This window comes from Aythya ferina (genome assembly GCF_964211825.1).
Source record: "Aythya ferina genome assembly, chromosome: 10".
NCBI lineage: Eukaryota > Metazoa > Chordata > Aves > Anseriformes > Anatidae > Aythya > Aythya ferina.
In genome coordinates, this window is record NC_140306.1 from 20,872,156 (window position 1) to 20,888,798 (window position 16,643).

At 33.9% G+C, this 16,643-nt stretch overlaps 1 protein-coding gene across 4 annotated transcripts in view; it reads left to right on the forward strand.

Annotated features, from left to right (window-relative positions):
- Positions 1-16,643, forward strand: part of CACNA2D3 (calcium voltage-gated channel auxiliary subunit alpha2delta 3) — a 468,808-nt gene that overhangs the window by 438,792 nt on the left and 13,373 nt on the right. Inside the window, exons 32-35 of one of the 4 annotated variants that reach the window (XM_084530631.1) lie at positions 544-619; positions 4,223-4,275; positions 5,859-5,914; positions 9,276-9,387. In XM_084530631.1, coding sequence (XP_084386757.1) covers positions 544-619; positions 4,223-4,275; positions 5,859-5,914; positions 9,276-9,387 — 297 coding nt within the window. Of the gene's footprint in view, positions 1-515; positions 620-4,222; positions 4,276-5,858; positions 5,915-9,275; positions 9,388-16,643 lie in introns of those variants that run through there. The other 3 variants (XR_014696338.1, XR_014696339.1, XM_084530629.1) reach the window with 3 other exon arrangements.

The following is a 16,643-nucleotide window of genomic DNA, read 5'->3' on the forward strand; positions in this document are numbered from 1 at the left end:
ATTGTGTGTACCATGAATACACAGAAATTCCACTTCTCTCTTCTGAAGCAATGCCATGTTTTTACAAATTAGTTATGCACTGAGGTGCTCGTAACTACATAGGTGTCATTTTGCTTGTACTGGAGTTTGAGTGGACTGTTGTGAGAAGCCCCTCAAATGCATAGGTTCTTTCATTTTCTGGGACGAAATGTACCAGTTTCAGTCTAGAACCAATTGTTTAAACATCATGTTGAATGTGTATTCTCCTCCTCCTTGCATTGTTTATCTCATTGTGCGTTACACTATGTGTATCTTCCCTGTTTTCTCCCAGTTATGCTTTTGCTTTGTTCTGCAGTCTGATAAAATCCTTACAAAGTTTTCACACTGTTTCTTACCTTTATTCTCCTTCATGTGATGTGTATTTTAACAATCCCTTTCCCTCTTTTCCTTGCTGCGGTTGATTTTTTTTCCCGTCTACTTTGTGAGCAGACTGTTCCATATCATCATGTTTACTCCACTTTGTTTTCTCCTTTTAGTCAAGGAGTTTTCTGTTCTTCTCTGTAGAATTACACTTTATGACTACCAGGCCATGTGTAGAACAAACAAAGAGAGTAGCGACAGTGCCCATAGCTTACTGGACGTAAGTACAGTGAATTTTCTGAGCACCTTTCCATGCAATCATCAAAGAAAATCGTTGCAAATATCTCATGGCCATTGTAAGTCCATTATTTTAATTTGGAATGTTTACAACTATTGCGTTTATCATAGTACATAAAAGGAATTATAAAAACAAACAAATAAACAAAAAAAAGAGTTAAGCATTTTCAAGTTCAAGTACTTATGCAATTATTTTTACATTGGACCCCCATTTCTGAGGTTCTGTCAGAATGCCCATTGCACCATGCGAGTCCTCCTTCTCAGGACTTTGTAAATGACTAGTGTGCTTTGTATGGGTGGCTGGAATCACGCATGCCTTTTCTATATGTAAAGACATACACGCATGCAAAAATGTAATTCAAATTTTAAATTGATTATTATTAATATAAGGGTAGGTTCATTGGCAAAGCATATAAGTCAATGATTTTTACATGTTATTTTTTCCTAGTATTTAAAGAAGATAACTTTTAAAGTAAAATTTCAATGATTATTTAAACCCTTTTCTAACAATCAGCTCTGAATACAAACCATGTCCTTCTGCAAGGCCTGATTAGAGTCAAGCTGGGTCTGCAAGGGCAACACATCCTTCTTTCCAAATCATATTTCTAGTTAATAACTCTAAGGGCATTTTATAATCATTTGTATGTTTCACTGATTACTATAGTAATCTATCATTTAGAACTGCCAAAGCATTAAATAAAACGTAGTTCTTGCACATTAAAAAGATTTTTTTAATAGCTGTTTTAGCATTAAAAATTATGTAAAAGCTGCAGCAAAACACTGTAGTAGTTTTACCAGTCTGGAAAAGTTATCTGATAGTATTTTTCAATAAACAGGGATCCAGCTAGAAAAAATAAGCCTAGCCATAGTTATTCAAATTGTTGAGGAAATATCAAAGTTCTGCCAACTTCTAAATATCTATAAATATATAGTTTTTGTGTTTTGTTTAATAATCATTTGCACTTTGGGATGTTTTCATTTACATATTTACATGACCCCATGTTTTTCAAGTACCTGCAAAATTGGATTTATTGCACTTGCCAGTCTGTTATCTAGTAAAGCCTGAACTTAAAACAAGATTGGTATAATAATAAGTACCAGGCTGTGCAATGAGACTTACACTGTTGGTGAAATACTATAGGATGCTGTAAATCACAGTTGCATGAGAAATTGTAATATATCAAAATTGTTAGCAGCATCCTTCCATCCCAAGGCATGGAGTTTCAGCTCACTTTGCAAGTATTCACAGCATGTTCTTTCTTTGTATTTTTTAAAGATATACAAACTCTTCTTTTAAACCTCAGGTGAGTTTTGTAAGGTTCAATGAGAAAGATGGGCAGAGCTTTGGTTAGTTTCCTATTTTTCTGTTGATTCAATCACTTCTAATAACCATGACTACAGAGAAAGTACAAAGAGAACATGCATTAAAACAGGTAAAGCTAGAGTCCCCAGAAGCATTATTCTTTTTCTATTTTAATGCCACAAATATATTATATATATATAATATATATTTTATATATATATATATATATAATATATATATATATTTTTTTTTTGCACATATAGGTCAGGTTATTATGAAGCATTCAGTACATTTTCTACATAAGCAATGTGTTTGTTCACAAATATTTATAATTCCATTTGAGAATTACGGTTGTATAAATACAGGAATAGATACATGGAGAAAAGTGAGACTCTTTAGAAAGTTCTAAAACTAGCATTTTTCTTCATTGTTTAAACAGTAGAGAAGTGGAGCATAGGCATCAAAGACCATGTGATGTTAAAGGAACTCAAAACATTCTCCCACAATTGTGGAAAGCAGGAGTCAGGGCTGGACCCCTTTATCTAGCACAGGTTTTTAGGCTGTGTAACTAAAATGATAAAATAGAGATGGACAAGATTTACAGATCATTTGTTCCATTTCTTTACCTGTATGGGATTCCTCCTTAAAAGGTAACCAGTTTCTTTGTTATTTAGCATATTTTCTTGTTTAAAATGTTCCAAGTTCTGGATAGGTCTCTGTAGAACCACTTTGTTCTTTGCTGAGATATATAGAGAGAATAAATCCTGTTGCATTTTTTGAGGGAATGGTCTTTGAGTGGGAAAGACTGTCTTAGTAAAATCACATTTCATGAGAATGCCTTTATATTGATGTAATGAAATATTTTTCCCACTAAAATTCCAAAACATTTGCTCATTTTATATTCATTATATTGAAATGTATTATTTTCAGATATGCTGAAAGAATTTTTTCATTTTCTCATAGCTTTCATATCAAAAGTAATAGCTTTTAAAATTCATAATGTGTTTTACATTAAATATATCTTATTTATAAATACTAAATAAATATTATTTTCCACTATATCACTTGGCATTATAAAAAGGAAAGTATGCAACAAAATTTTTAATTGCTTGTGAGGGAAATTTCAAGTTTTCTGATTTGGAACAAAAATAAATAAGATATCTCACAGAGCTGATTTTTTCTTTTTTCCTCTACATCTCTAGGCAAGGCTTGTAGCTTTTTCATCTTTTCCTGTAAGACCTTAGTAGGTGAAACCCATTTTCACCACAATAGGTGAAGCCCTTGATGGTCTCGAGCTTTCTGCATTCTAGTTTGCTCTTTCAGCTTTTCATGCCAGTGAATGATGTTTGTTCATTGGCTCTGGGAGTTACAGCTGTGCACGGCTTCTGTGCCTTCTGAAAACTGTCACTGGCCAGTTACTGCCCTGCCAAAGGGCACTGCTTCCATAAGGTGCTAATTCAGCCAAGTAAAACATGATTTTAGACATCTGAGGAGTTCTGTTAAAGTCAGTATGACTGCTTGCATGTACTGAAATGCTCTGTTGATACGGAATCTGAAAAACAAAACTGCCAATTTTTATGCAGCTGAAAGACCCTAACACAAATGTTTGAGAAGACAAAGTTCTCCATTCCAGATGTCTGAAAACTGACTTTGCTTGCTGAGATTATTTCATAAATAATTAATCTTCCTGATATTTTTTTTTTTAAGTATATCCTCATTCCATATTATCCCTAAAATATAGAAGTATTGTAAACATGGGATTTTAAAAGAATTTGCTTTGTTACGATTCAGAAAAATAGAGGGGGTAGAAAGAATCTTGAAAATTACTTACACTGCTTACAAGTGGGTCTTCAGTATGACACATATTACTTCATTTAGGTAATTTCAAATTTCAGAAGCTTTTCCCAGTCTAATTAGATAATGAAAGGATATTTACATTAAAGAGAGGCAAGTCTGAACTGCAGTCTGAGTAAAGCCCTTATTATCCACCAGAGCTGTTCCTCCAGCAATAGCCTGGGAAATAGGAACCCCTAGAGGTTAAATATTTAACAATCACTTGCAAAACTTTCCTTTTCCAGTTGATAATCTGTGTGTCTGACCAACCACATTAAAAGGAAATTTCATTACTATATTTTAATATTCATTGTAATATTTTCTTTCATAAAAGTTATTCTTTTTTCTCATGCATTTGAATATCCATAGCATTGCTTTTATGTGAATAATTCAGTTAAGATATAAATATTGATATTTTGCCTTTTTATTAAATGAGTTGCTTCTCTTCAGCCTTATAATGCCTTCTTTGCTGCAGTAAAATGGATTATGACTGAGCTTGTCTTGTAAGTAAATTTTATCAAGAACTTCAAAATATTTATACAAATTAATGAGTATTTATACTTTTGAATACTTAATGAACATTTGTACTTCTTGCCTTTTATATCTATTGTGCTGCTTTTCTTGTATTATTTTTAATTTAGTAATAGTTCTCGATGTTTGGCAGTCCAATTTAGCATTGTTAAAATCTGAAGAAATTCTAGCTATATGAATGCACAGTTCCACTTTTATTATGTTATTCATGGTCTTCACTTATATCTGTATGTCTTTGCTTAGTAAGTCTAGCAGATTGCAATACACAAACTAAATTTATTATTGTGGTTACTGTTAAATTTAACATAAATGCCTGACTGTTTGTAATGCTGCTTGGGTGGGCTGTTGTCAGTATAGCAAACTGTTAGAGTCATTCATTGTAGTGTTTGTCATTTCATGAATTTCGGTAAGATGGACCCTTTACAGCATATGCCAGATAAGGTGTACTCTGTAGATTGTATAGATTTTTTTTATCTTGTATAATTCTTCTAGCAATTTAAGTTAATACATAATGAGCCTTGCCTTAAAAGTTTGTCTGAGAAATCACAGAACAATATCATATGAGGAAGAAGCCTTAAATGCATTTTGTTATTAAGGGATTTGTTTTATTATTGTGTTTACCAGAGAGAAGAGTTGCAGATTGAAGTGAATTTTATCTGCATTGAAATAGATTTTTTTTTTCTTGTAATTTTTTTTTTAATTGCAAATTAAATGATCTTTCTTCAGAATTTGTGATAAGAGCTAAGGAGAATTAACTGGCCAGAGTACAGAGATTGATCTTACATACAGCTTTCAAAGTAAATATCAAGAAAAGAAATCATGTTAGAATCAGACTGATGCAAGCCATAACAACTTCAAAAATTTTAAGAAACTTTCTGTGATTAGAAATACTGTTGTTTCATATTCCTATGATAAACTGGATGTTGGTTTTATATTCTTTACACTCACACTAACTGACAGACTGGTATTTTTCAGTCCATACTTCAGAGTAAATTGCAGTATTTTTAGTGGGGAAAATGCATTCTCTACACATGTCTAGTTAGAGCTGGATAGATGCTGGTTAATCAATCTTTGCCACTCCTTTATATAAAAAGAGTTTTATTATTTTAAATCCCAAAGTAATGCTAGGAATTATTTTATGTGTACTCTTGTATGGTAGCCAGGGCAGTTGTAAACAGATGGCATTTTACTGGACAGTCAAAATACACTGCATGCTGAAGAAGAGCTTTCAACAATATTCAATAGTAAAAATGCTGTATGCTGCTGTGCACTGAGACTTTTCATGGAGACCAGATAAGAATAAGAATTCTGCTTAGTATTAGGTTAATTTGTGATTTATTGAATAATTTCAGAATGAATTCTCAGTGGTAAGGTACAACACAGTGAAAATCCAAGAATAGCAGAAGTTGATTACCCCAGACTTACACTAGCCACATGAATTTCAGTTCTAAATTAACTTTTATTTAGAATAGGATTAATGGTATCAAACTACAGGCAATTTAGTGTTTTGAAAATATTCTGTGGGATAATTCAAAAAATCTAATCATTTCTGTAGGTTCCTTGTGGAGTTTAATCTATGCAGTTGGTGGCACTCTGATCTAACAGCAAAAGGTAAGTGTAATATATATATATATATTTATTGAATGTAAATAATTTTTTAGATTAAATAATAGACTCCTGTTAAAATTGGTTTGTCTCTCATTTCAGCATCCTTTTCTTTTTCTAATGTTTTCCAAAATACAAGATAATTAACGTATTTGGATAACTGGAGTTCTTGTGTGCGCTCTAGGAATACAGTACACTACTATAATAGAAAAGTTTAAATAGTAAAAAATGATTATTTTTTTCTGCAATGTTTCCCTTCATTCCAAAGCAATCCTTATGAACGAAGCAATTACACTAGCCTTTTTCTGATTATACTGTTTATTTTTTCCTGGGGCTATTAGGACATGTAGGAAATTCTTGTGCTGGAAAATACAATTTCAACTAAATTCCAAAGGAACATGGTCATTTCAGTATAATTTCATTGGTGATGAGTTTTAAAACTTAAAATAGTAAATATTTTACACTTTGATTTTTAAGCAAGAGAGGTTAAATATATATTTTTAATCTTCCTAATCAAAATAGACATTTAAAAACAACAATATATATATATATATATTTATAAAAATTCAGTTTACTCCAAACAATATTTTAAAATGTTGAGACCTCATCTGAAATAATAATGATGTTTTAGCCATAAATAATAAATCATCTCCTAAGGAATGGAAGTTTTGAATTTCAGCTGCCTCTTATATTTTGGCAGACTTTTTATGACATTTTGGAGGTGTTGCTCAAAAGTAAGGGGTATATTTGCAACTGTGCCATTCAATTGGCTACTTCCTAAGCCAGTTGTGCAGCATGCCCTTGACTAGTATAATGATTTAAAGTGAATTCTTCAGCTTCCTTTTTGCAGATTTCTATATTCCTCAACAAGGCAGGAAATAAAATCGTTACTTTAGATTTTAATTCCTATTTACATTGACTGGATACTTGGCTGTCTTTATGCCAGAATAAGATCCTGAAAAAGGTTAGAAGTTAGAGTATGGGGAAAATGGAACACCCTAATGCCGTGGAATATTCCAGTGTCCTCTATGGTAGTAAAATGTTGGAACTCTTCTAGAAATACATATATATATATATATATATATATATATATATATATAAACTGTCCTAATAGCAACTGGACAGTATGGCAGTAAGTGGCAGAGCGCTTGTCAGCTTCTGCCTAACATGTTTTAAATGCTGTGTAGGGGGAAAGGGAGGCTGAGATGGGTGTCTGCTGGAGGTGAAGATTTGATAAGAGCCTTCTGGAAATTTACATGTATCGACTTAGTGTAGTTGTAGTGACTTAGTGTAGTGTAGATGTTTCCATCATCCCATGCTAATGGAAACTCTATACTGCATTGCAAAGTTGAAACCATTTCTTCAGATACATGAACAGTCTGTTGTAGATTGGATGCACATATACAAACGCCTCTATGAGAACCAGCTAGACACCATTGGCTTTTTGGGCTGCTTCATAATCAGCAGTTTCTACATGAGTCTTCTAAAAACCAAGAGTAACTTTCCAGTGATGTCCCTCAAGGTGTTGAAAATATATCTCACACTTATGGCTGGGAAAGATGCTAAGGTTTGCTGTGCTAGCCCCAGGAAAGGCAGAACTGTACCTTACATCTGAAGAAGAATGGCAGTTATGCCAGTCTTAGAGCTTGGTTCTTGTATAACAGTGCGAAGCAGCCTGAGTAGGAAATGGGTAACTTTTTTCAATGTTTTTTACAAGTGTACTGTACAAATATGCTGTGATATATCCTGACGTGAATGTCCAGTGGCACCTGCATTGTATGCTAGGGAAAACATTCTTTAAGGGCAGTATCCCTCTTTGCCTCATAAAAATAAATGTCTGTTTAGAGCACTACATATTATGAAAATTTAAGAGCATCCCCATACAGCTGCCAATTTACCAAACCAAAGTAGGAAAAGCACTCTTGCAAAAGATCTTGTTATGTCAATCACATTTGTAAATGTGAGGAAGAAGCTAATGTCCCACACCTTGGACAACCCCACCATCTTCTGGACTCTAAAGAGGGTCTGAAAATCTGAGCCCCATGTCAGGCTGGTCTGCCATTTCTGACAGCCTCTTTATTATATGAATCTTATGTTGATACAAGTGAGAGTAGATCCAAAATTACAGATGAGGTAAATTTTGGTCATTCTTAACAATACAGAAAGAGAAAAAAAAAAAGGGAGAAGGTACAGTAGAACTAGTCAGATAATTTTTACAAAAATGCTAACTTGTTAAAGTTAGTTCCGTAATGGAAACATCAGAAATAAAACTTTTCTGACCAGCTTTAGTACTTTTCTTGAGGTATTATTTGGGGGAATATTTATTGTAATTATATACAAAAATAAGAACAGTTCAGAAATGTGCATCCTAGTGCTTGATTGCAGATGTGGTTTGGGTCATTCCCCTGCCACTGTGTAACAGATACACCACTGGCTTTCAAACAGATTGTCTTGAATGAAAGATCTGTGGAGTCCCAGAGCCTGTTTAGTGTAATCTATTTTTGTCATACTTGGTCTTGTTTTCTCACTTAGCAATTAGTTTAAGATAGCCTTAACATTTGTGCTGATGTGCAAATGTGTTAAGGAAGACTGAAAGGTTGGAGAGGAAAAAGAAAGGGAATTAAAGAGAGACATTGCCCAACAGATACATCAGCATGAGAGTCAGAATAGCTGCCTTCAGTTCCCAGCTCTGCTACGGTCCTGTAGTTTGACCTTGAGCCAGTCACACTGTTTCTTTGTACCTTGATTTTCCAAGCTTTAAGGCATAAATAGTGTCACTTCCTTCTCCCTTGCACTGTTTCGGCAAAACGGCTTTGAATGAAAGGCATTATGGAGCCTTTATTATTAGTATTTTGGGAAGCAGATTACAAGCATTAGTTCTGGGTAAGGTAATGCTTCTGTCCCCTACCCACAGTTATTTTAACTGCTGAAATCAGTAAAATCTACCACAATTTAGTTATCAAATACATGTAAACACCCATAGTTAATGAGTTAGTGATGCACAGCATCACTGAAATAAAAGCAACAGTAAGTCCATCCCAAATCCACAGAGAAAGAATAAAAAACTTGTGCATAAATATGAAAAAAAAAAAAAAAAAAGCTGGCAAAGGCTAAACCATGAATAACTACTTTAACAGTTATGTGTTACTAAATTACATTCCATGGATAAACTTTTTTTTTTTTTTTTTTTCTTTTAATTGAAAAAATAGTGTTATGCACTGCCTAGGAAATCTCACAGGGTGGCAGAAGCTGAGTAACATTTCCGTTCTCTGTGAGCTCTGCAATACAGCATCTCATCTTGTTCAGAATTTTGTGTGCTGTTCTTCCCATGTTAACAACAAGATATTTTTTTTTGCTATGCCCATAGCACAGAGATTGAAACAAACCCTAGAGCCCTGTGATACTGAATATCCAGCTTTTGTTTCTGAACGCACTATAAAGGAGACCACGGGGAGTATTGCTTGCGATGACTGTTTCAAGTAAGCCCTTTCAATTTTTTTTATACAAGTGTTTGTGACAAAGCAGTAAAACTGAATTATCCAAGATTATGTTAAAGAACGTATCAGTATGTTATGTTTTATCTTAAGTAATGACCTCTGTCAGGGTGTCATTTCTCTTATTCTAGGGGTCATTTAGAAATTTGATACTCTTAGATTAAAGCAGTGCCTGTTGTTCTCTTTTAAAAATGTAAAACCAGTAGAGACTTTTGCTCAAAGAATAGTGAAGTCTTCTTCTGGAAACAAGCAGCATTCTAAGGGTAAGTTCTGCAACGGTTTAGATACAGAGAATGTTGTACTGTTGGCTCTCCTACGCAGGAGTGAAAACCTGCTGGATAGGTTATAAGTTCCCCTGTGGTACGGTGAGATCTGGTTGTTTTGCTCACATGCCAGACATGTTTCCTGCTTAGAACTGTTAGGCTGAAAGAGTGGGAGAGGATTAAACCTATCCTGCAAACTTTCATTGCAGGGAAGCTGAGTTAGTAGCAACAAATCTCACATGTCACTGCTGTAACCTTGTCAGTTCTGCCAGTGCTTCTGTAAAGTCACTCCTCATAGGGTTAAAAGAAGAGATATTTACAGTAATAATTTGTCTATTAATATAAATGTCCAGAAAAAAAATATAAATTAAACAAAAATTGTTACAACTGTCCCCTTCCAGACTAAATCAACATGCAATTAGCAAAGGTAAAATTTTCTTCTCTTTGAAGCTAATAGATATGCTTCTGGATTTGCTCCTAAATTTTCTCTTCAATATCTTGTTTTAGAACAGGAAATAAGAGTAAGTGGATTGGAGACATATTTTAAGTGCTAATAGTCGCTTTTAATTTGCTGCTGAACAACTTCTAATTAAAAGGAAATTATTAATGTCTCATGTGAATAATAATTCTTATCTGGTCTTGTGAGATAGAAGCACAAGTGCTTTATAAATTGATCCAAGGGAACCCATCTAAGTGTAACAATAGATCCCACTAACTGAAAAAGGACAAACTCAACAAAATCAAGCTATGACTTTTCCACTTGACATATCAAATACAATGCATATTACACTACTATGGATGCTTGTGCCAGCTTTGCAGAGTTCAAGAAGCTTTGTGATCATTTAGTGGGGGATTACTGAGAAGTTGTGTAACAAATGATCGTATATCTCGTGATTAAATATTGCAAACAGTCATGTCTCCATGAAAAGAAGATTAATTTAAAAAGACCAGGTTTTCTCAAAGGAATGCAGATTTCAGTCTGTCTTCTTAGGTAACTTCAGGTCAAAGGAAATAACTTTCAAAAATAACACAATTCTGAAATGCTTGGACAGCGCTGAGTTGGAAACTGAGTTTAGTGAAAATTATAGTATTTCAAAAATAATGCACTAAGATGCATTAAGATCTTTTTCATGGAAAAACATTTTGTGCTCCACAGTAGAACAACAACAACAACAACAACAACAAAAAAAAAAAAAAAAACAACAAAAAAAAACAAAAAAACCCACCCTGCAAGTTACAGAAGAACTGTTAGATTCTCATGAGAAAGTTCTTCATTATACCGTTTACCCACTGTCATTAACAATCTACAAATTGGATCTAAGATTGCAGACTGCATTAGATTCCAAATATTTTTGTTATAACCCAGGACAATTTCCCTCAGAACAGCTAAGGAATTTGACACAAAAGTCCTTTGTAGACCTACATCTTCTGACCCAGTTTTCTGTTTTGTGGTCTCTGTATCGATAAGTATTTTTACAAGCAAGTATATTGCTTAATACTTATAATTTAAGAATGATGAGCTCAATGACTCAAAATTAGGGTTCAGCTTTATATGCAGAGTCTTAAACTGACACTGTGTTCTGCACATCGTCTATTGCATACTGGGGGCTCAATTCAGATCCCATTGAGACAGTGGAATTATTTTATGTGCCCTCTTTGGATTGTGTTATAGATTAATCTGTTTATGATATATACTTGCAAATCTTGATTGCAAATAGAAGAAGAGGTATGTTACATTAATATTTAGCTGAATATGCATGCACTCTAATATTCAGGCTTACCATTTCATTTCAAGGACAGTCTAGAAAAAGTCGGTATTCTGTGAACAGGTTTGCAACCAAAATTGTGCAAATACTCTGCTGCAATGACATTTGTGTCACAAGTTACTTGTTCAAGTCACTGTCTTTCTTTCCTGCAGTGTCAGGCACAGTAGAGCCCTTGTCTGAGTAAGGAGTATAAAAGCAGTTCCATAGAAGAAGTGAAAATGATGACTGCTGCTAATTGAAACAACATAATTTTACTTAGATAAGACATTTTGGAGGACAAATACTATGTTATTGCTAACAAAGTCACAGTCATAGTCAAGAAGGTCATGTGGTGAGAATCAAAGGCTCAGTCTGATTCAGTACTGGATGTGCTGTTACTGGTCTTGTAGGAATACTCAGCACTTCACAGTGCTTAATCGAAGGGGAACAGTTACCAACTGTAGTTATGAAAACTAAACCTTGTTCATATAAATGTTTCCAATCCTAACATTTCATGATGGGTGCTTAGATTTAAAATATCCTCACAAATAAAGCACACTCAGTAAAAAGGTCTACATGTTAATTACTTCATAAATAGCTGTCTCACCTTTGCAAGCCAAGGTGAAAACTTATTCAGGCAATGGAAGAGAATCTATAAACTGAAGTGGACTTAAGTCAGGCACTAAATATATACAGACATATAAAATATGCTCTGTATATGTAAACTTATCTCTTACTAGCAGAAAATAAATACTACTTTGAGATATTTTGCAATGTTTAAAGCTGATTTTCAAAAATATAGGTTATATTAAGAAAGCAGGAGCCTAAAAGAAAATAAGAATTAATGCAAGAATGTCATTAGGGTCAGGGTTTGGCTGTCCAACCCTGTAATTTTTTGTTATTCAATATCCCAATGATTATTAAATTAATCTGTTATTTAAACAGCAATAAAAAACAAGTCAACCCACATTATCTGTCAACAAAATAGAAAAACTAGGATTCTTTAAAAATCTGAAATGCTTTCATGTTTTCCAGTAAGCTATTCCCTTTCATAAGAAAAGAAGAAAAAGAAAAAAGAAAGGGGGGAGGAAGGGGAGTACATCAGAAAACTTGGATGATAGACTGTTAAATGTTCCATGGCAGTACTGGAAACAGTTAATTTCCAGAGATAAATTCTTAAATTATTTAATTCTTTTTTTTTTATTATTTATTATTATTATCAATGTTGACTGGCACTCTTTCTATCGAGTCAGAAAGATACTAATGCCAAAGACACTTAGTGTAGGTTTTAAAGATGTTCAGCTGTTCAGAGATGTGTTTTTGATGAGGCATTAGATTTGAACTCTTTGGCTAAATAAGCATCTCAATGGTTTTGCAGCGTTGAAAAGTATTGCCCCAATATGTTAGCTAATTTTTAGTGCAAGTATGTCAACCAACGTTCTTCAGCAGCTCTCACCAGTTAAATGACCAGTTTTTGCCTTTTGCTACTCTCAGTGTTGCAGAGTTTCACTGATGGTATTTAAAACGCACTAAAAATTATGTTGTGTTGTTATAAATTAGAATGGATGATGGCTGTTATGATATCTGACCAGGAGAAGATGCCTGATATGTTTAGTATATCTATTCATCCATTTTTAGAACAGGAAGGGGAAAAAAAAAGGTTTTCTCTCATTACAAATCTAATTTTCGCAAAAAAATTCTGATATTTTTGTTTAGTTTCACTCGTTTTTATAAATACCATTAATCTTATCATTAACTCAGGCAGCTATGAGTGTGGGTATAGATCATCTGTAAACACAGCAACCTACTCATCAAAATATTCGATGGATTTAAATATTAAGTATGTATTAGAATTTCAAAGTTGAATTGAGTGCATGGTTGCCAAATTTGCATGTGCAACTCTAGAAACTATGGATATAGAAATCAGGCAGCAATTGCAAAGACAGATGTTTAAAAATCTTCCCTTTTAACCTCTCTTCATGTGTGATAATATACTGGACTTCAGTGTAGTTCAAGAATCTGGCCATACAACCATTGACCCCAAAACCAAAGCCCCCTTCTATTTCAGTTGCAGTAATTGTGGTTGCACACGGTGAATACCATAAACTTGAAGAAATATTTTTGTTCCTAGTTGATTCTTTGTGCACAGAATACCAGAAAAATATATGCTCACTAGGGAATCAGGGAAGTATGTAGCTACAATCATCCTAACTCAGGGAAAGACTTTTGCACTTGTCTTAATTATGCAAGATGAACATTATTTCCTTTACTATGTTGTAATACTTCATGAAAATTAATTGTTAAATTAAAAGGAATTGCTCAATTGATTAAACACTGTCCCATGTACTATATATTTGGCCCATTGCATTGTTAGTAAGCAGACAATTATCTGACAGCGAAGATCATCAATAAAACAGATGATTTCTCTTGCTTTCTTTAGAGGCTGAGTATTGTGTTCTGTTCATTGTCAATAAGAAGAGAAAAATGATGGTGGAATTATAGTTCATGATGATGCTGAACCCTTTGTGTAGATTTCTAATGGCAAATTTAAGACTTGTCCACTGATTGCACATATTTGGCAGTAACAGATAAATAACGATGCAAATTAGATTCAGATAGTTCAGGGCATGAGTATATTAGTGTCAGGAATAGTGCAATCTGTAGATATTAAAATGGTAATGGTTTTTAAAAACCATTTAATCTTAAACTGTGCCATCATTTGCTAAAATGTTTCTGCATTTGTTGCTCAGTAGAAGCTTGCCAAACTGCTGTATTTGATCGTGTTTAAAATGTGTAAATAAATATGCAGTTCAATTTCCCATGAAATAAATAATCATTTGCCTTTTCAGATGTAGTTAGTTTACTTCTAAACAAATCAGCTTGCCACATAAAACAAGCAAAGCATCAAGGGCCAATTTTTTCTCATTCAGAGCTCTCTATATATGCATCAGAATATCCCTGTAGATTTCCTGGAGTAATTTGGGCAGTAAATTATTATCCATCTTCTAGAAGACATTTTATGTTGTATTCATTTTACCGTGTCCATCTTATATGACCCTGAAGCAAATATTCCCTATATTTCACCATACTTTATTTTTAGACTGTGTGTTTTATACGGCTGTTTTTTCAGCAACCATGTCAAGTGCACATGTGATACCATACAAATAACTGGTTTTGACCTATGCCCATGTTGAGCCAAAGGTATGCTATAGTCACACTGGTGATCTTGACGATGGTGGACAGTTTTTAATCTCTGAGAGCTTTACTTATATGTTCTTTGAAGTCAAGGAGCATTCCACATACTTCAGTACTTGAATTCTCAAGAGTCAAAATTTTGTCTATGGAGTCATCTTGCACCTGTGTTTTGAAATCAGGGTCTTCCAAACTTTCAGAATATTTATCAATGTAACAAAGTGTTTGGGGCAACACTAGTATTGAAAGAACCTTGTAGCAGCCAAAGCCCCCAAACTCCAGGAGACCCCCAGATTGGTTTCTGCTGTTCCTTAAAAAAAAATTAATAAAGTATCAAATTATGCAATCTGGTCTAGTGAAATCATTTACTAAAGGTTTTTATACTTAGTGTAAAATCCTATATCACTTTACCAACACATCTCCAATGTGTATGCTAATTTACTCTTTACTCTAAAAGCAACAGTGATTATACTGTTTGTCATGCAGTGCAATGACAAACAGGTGCAATTTAAAGTCACCATATGGGTAATTTTATCTTTACCCTTGATAATGTATATTTTGAATGACCAGTTCAGGAAACACTGTAACTTACTATTTTCATTTAAGAAAATAAGTGCATGAAATAATAGAACATGATATCCATGTTACCAGGAAGGTCTGTGCCTGACAGTCATTAGTTTAACAATTCTTTGGACAGTTGTTGTCAAAACTTTTTTATTATTATTATTTTTAAGACAAAGATTTTTAATATTCCTTATTTGTTTTGGACCCTTTTTAATGTGTTAATTGAATTCAGTGTTATAACTGCATATGTTCTCAATAGCACCTAGCATTGGAGACAGACTTTCATTATTATTCTCAATTTCTGTTTATATCAAAGTTTTTCAAAAGGAATCAAAACCTTGGAGTTTGCTTGTCTAGTTGACAAAGCCATGCACATGTCTATTTGATAATTCAGACTCTGTCTCTCCATTTGTTTGGCATTGTAGTGGCCATGAAAAATCTAGAGAATAAAAAAAATTGCTATGGATCAAAGGATAAAAAGTACATTTAATGTAAAAAATAAAAATAAAAAAATAACCAGAGTAATCTTTTTTGAAACATCATTTTGATGGTAAGGAATATATACTGAATGAAATGGGGATTCCACAGAAAGTAGAGAAAGATAAGGAAATGTACAGTGGTCTTTTCTTGCAGTTATGTACAACTTTTTCATTAGGAAACTTCATAGCAATGGCAATGTGGTCCATCTGTAAGTACTATGAAATCTTGGAGATGCATTGGGCAGCTTCCTAGCAATTCAGTCCATTGATGTTTTCATCTCCTATGAAGAAAGAATGAGAGAGCTGGGAACATTCAGCCTGAAGAAAAGTTGGCTCTGGGGGGGATCTCATTGCAGCATTTCAATGTTTTTTTGTTTGTTTGTTTGTTTGTTGTTTTTTGTTTGTTTGTTTGTTGTTTGTTGTTTTGTTTTTGTTTGTTTGTTTGTTTTTAAAGATGAAGAGCAACTGTTTGCTTGGGCGGATAACAATATGACAAGAGGGAATGGTTTTAAACTAAAAGAGGGGAGATTTTAATTAAATGTTAGGTGGATATTCTTCACTTAGAGAGTGGTGAGGCACAGGTTGCCTAGAGAAGTTGTGGATGCCCCATCCCTGAAGGTGTTCAAGGCCAGGTTGGATGAGGCCCCTGGCAGCGTGAGCTGTTGGGTGGTGTCCCTGCCCATTGCAGAGGGGTTGGACCTAGATGATCTTTAAGGTCCCGTCCAACCCAAGCTGTTCTATGATTCTATGATAACTCATTAGTTTCTCTGTAGGGTTGTTTTGTTTTGTTTTGTTTTGTCACAAGTAGGATGAGTTGTGCTCCATCTCTTAGCTCCCCAGTTCTCCACTTACATCTTCCAAATAGCCCACAGCTGAACTGCTTGAGAAGTTTACATAGAAAATTTAAGCGTGGGAAAGTGGTGATCTCCACTCATTCAGTGTTCATAGTTAAGCTCAGTAGTGCTGTAAAATGTAAATATTACCACTGCTTAAAACTT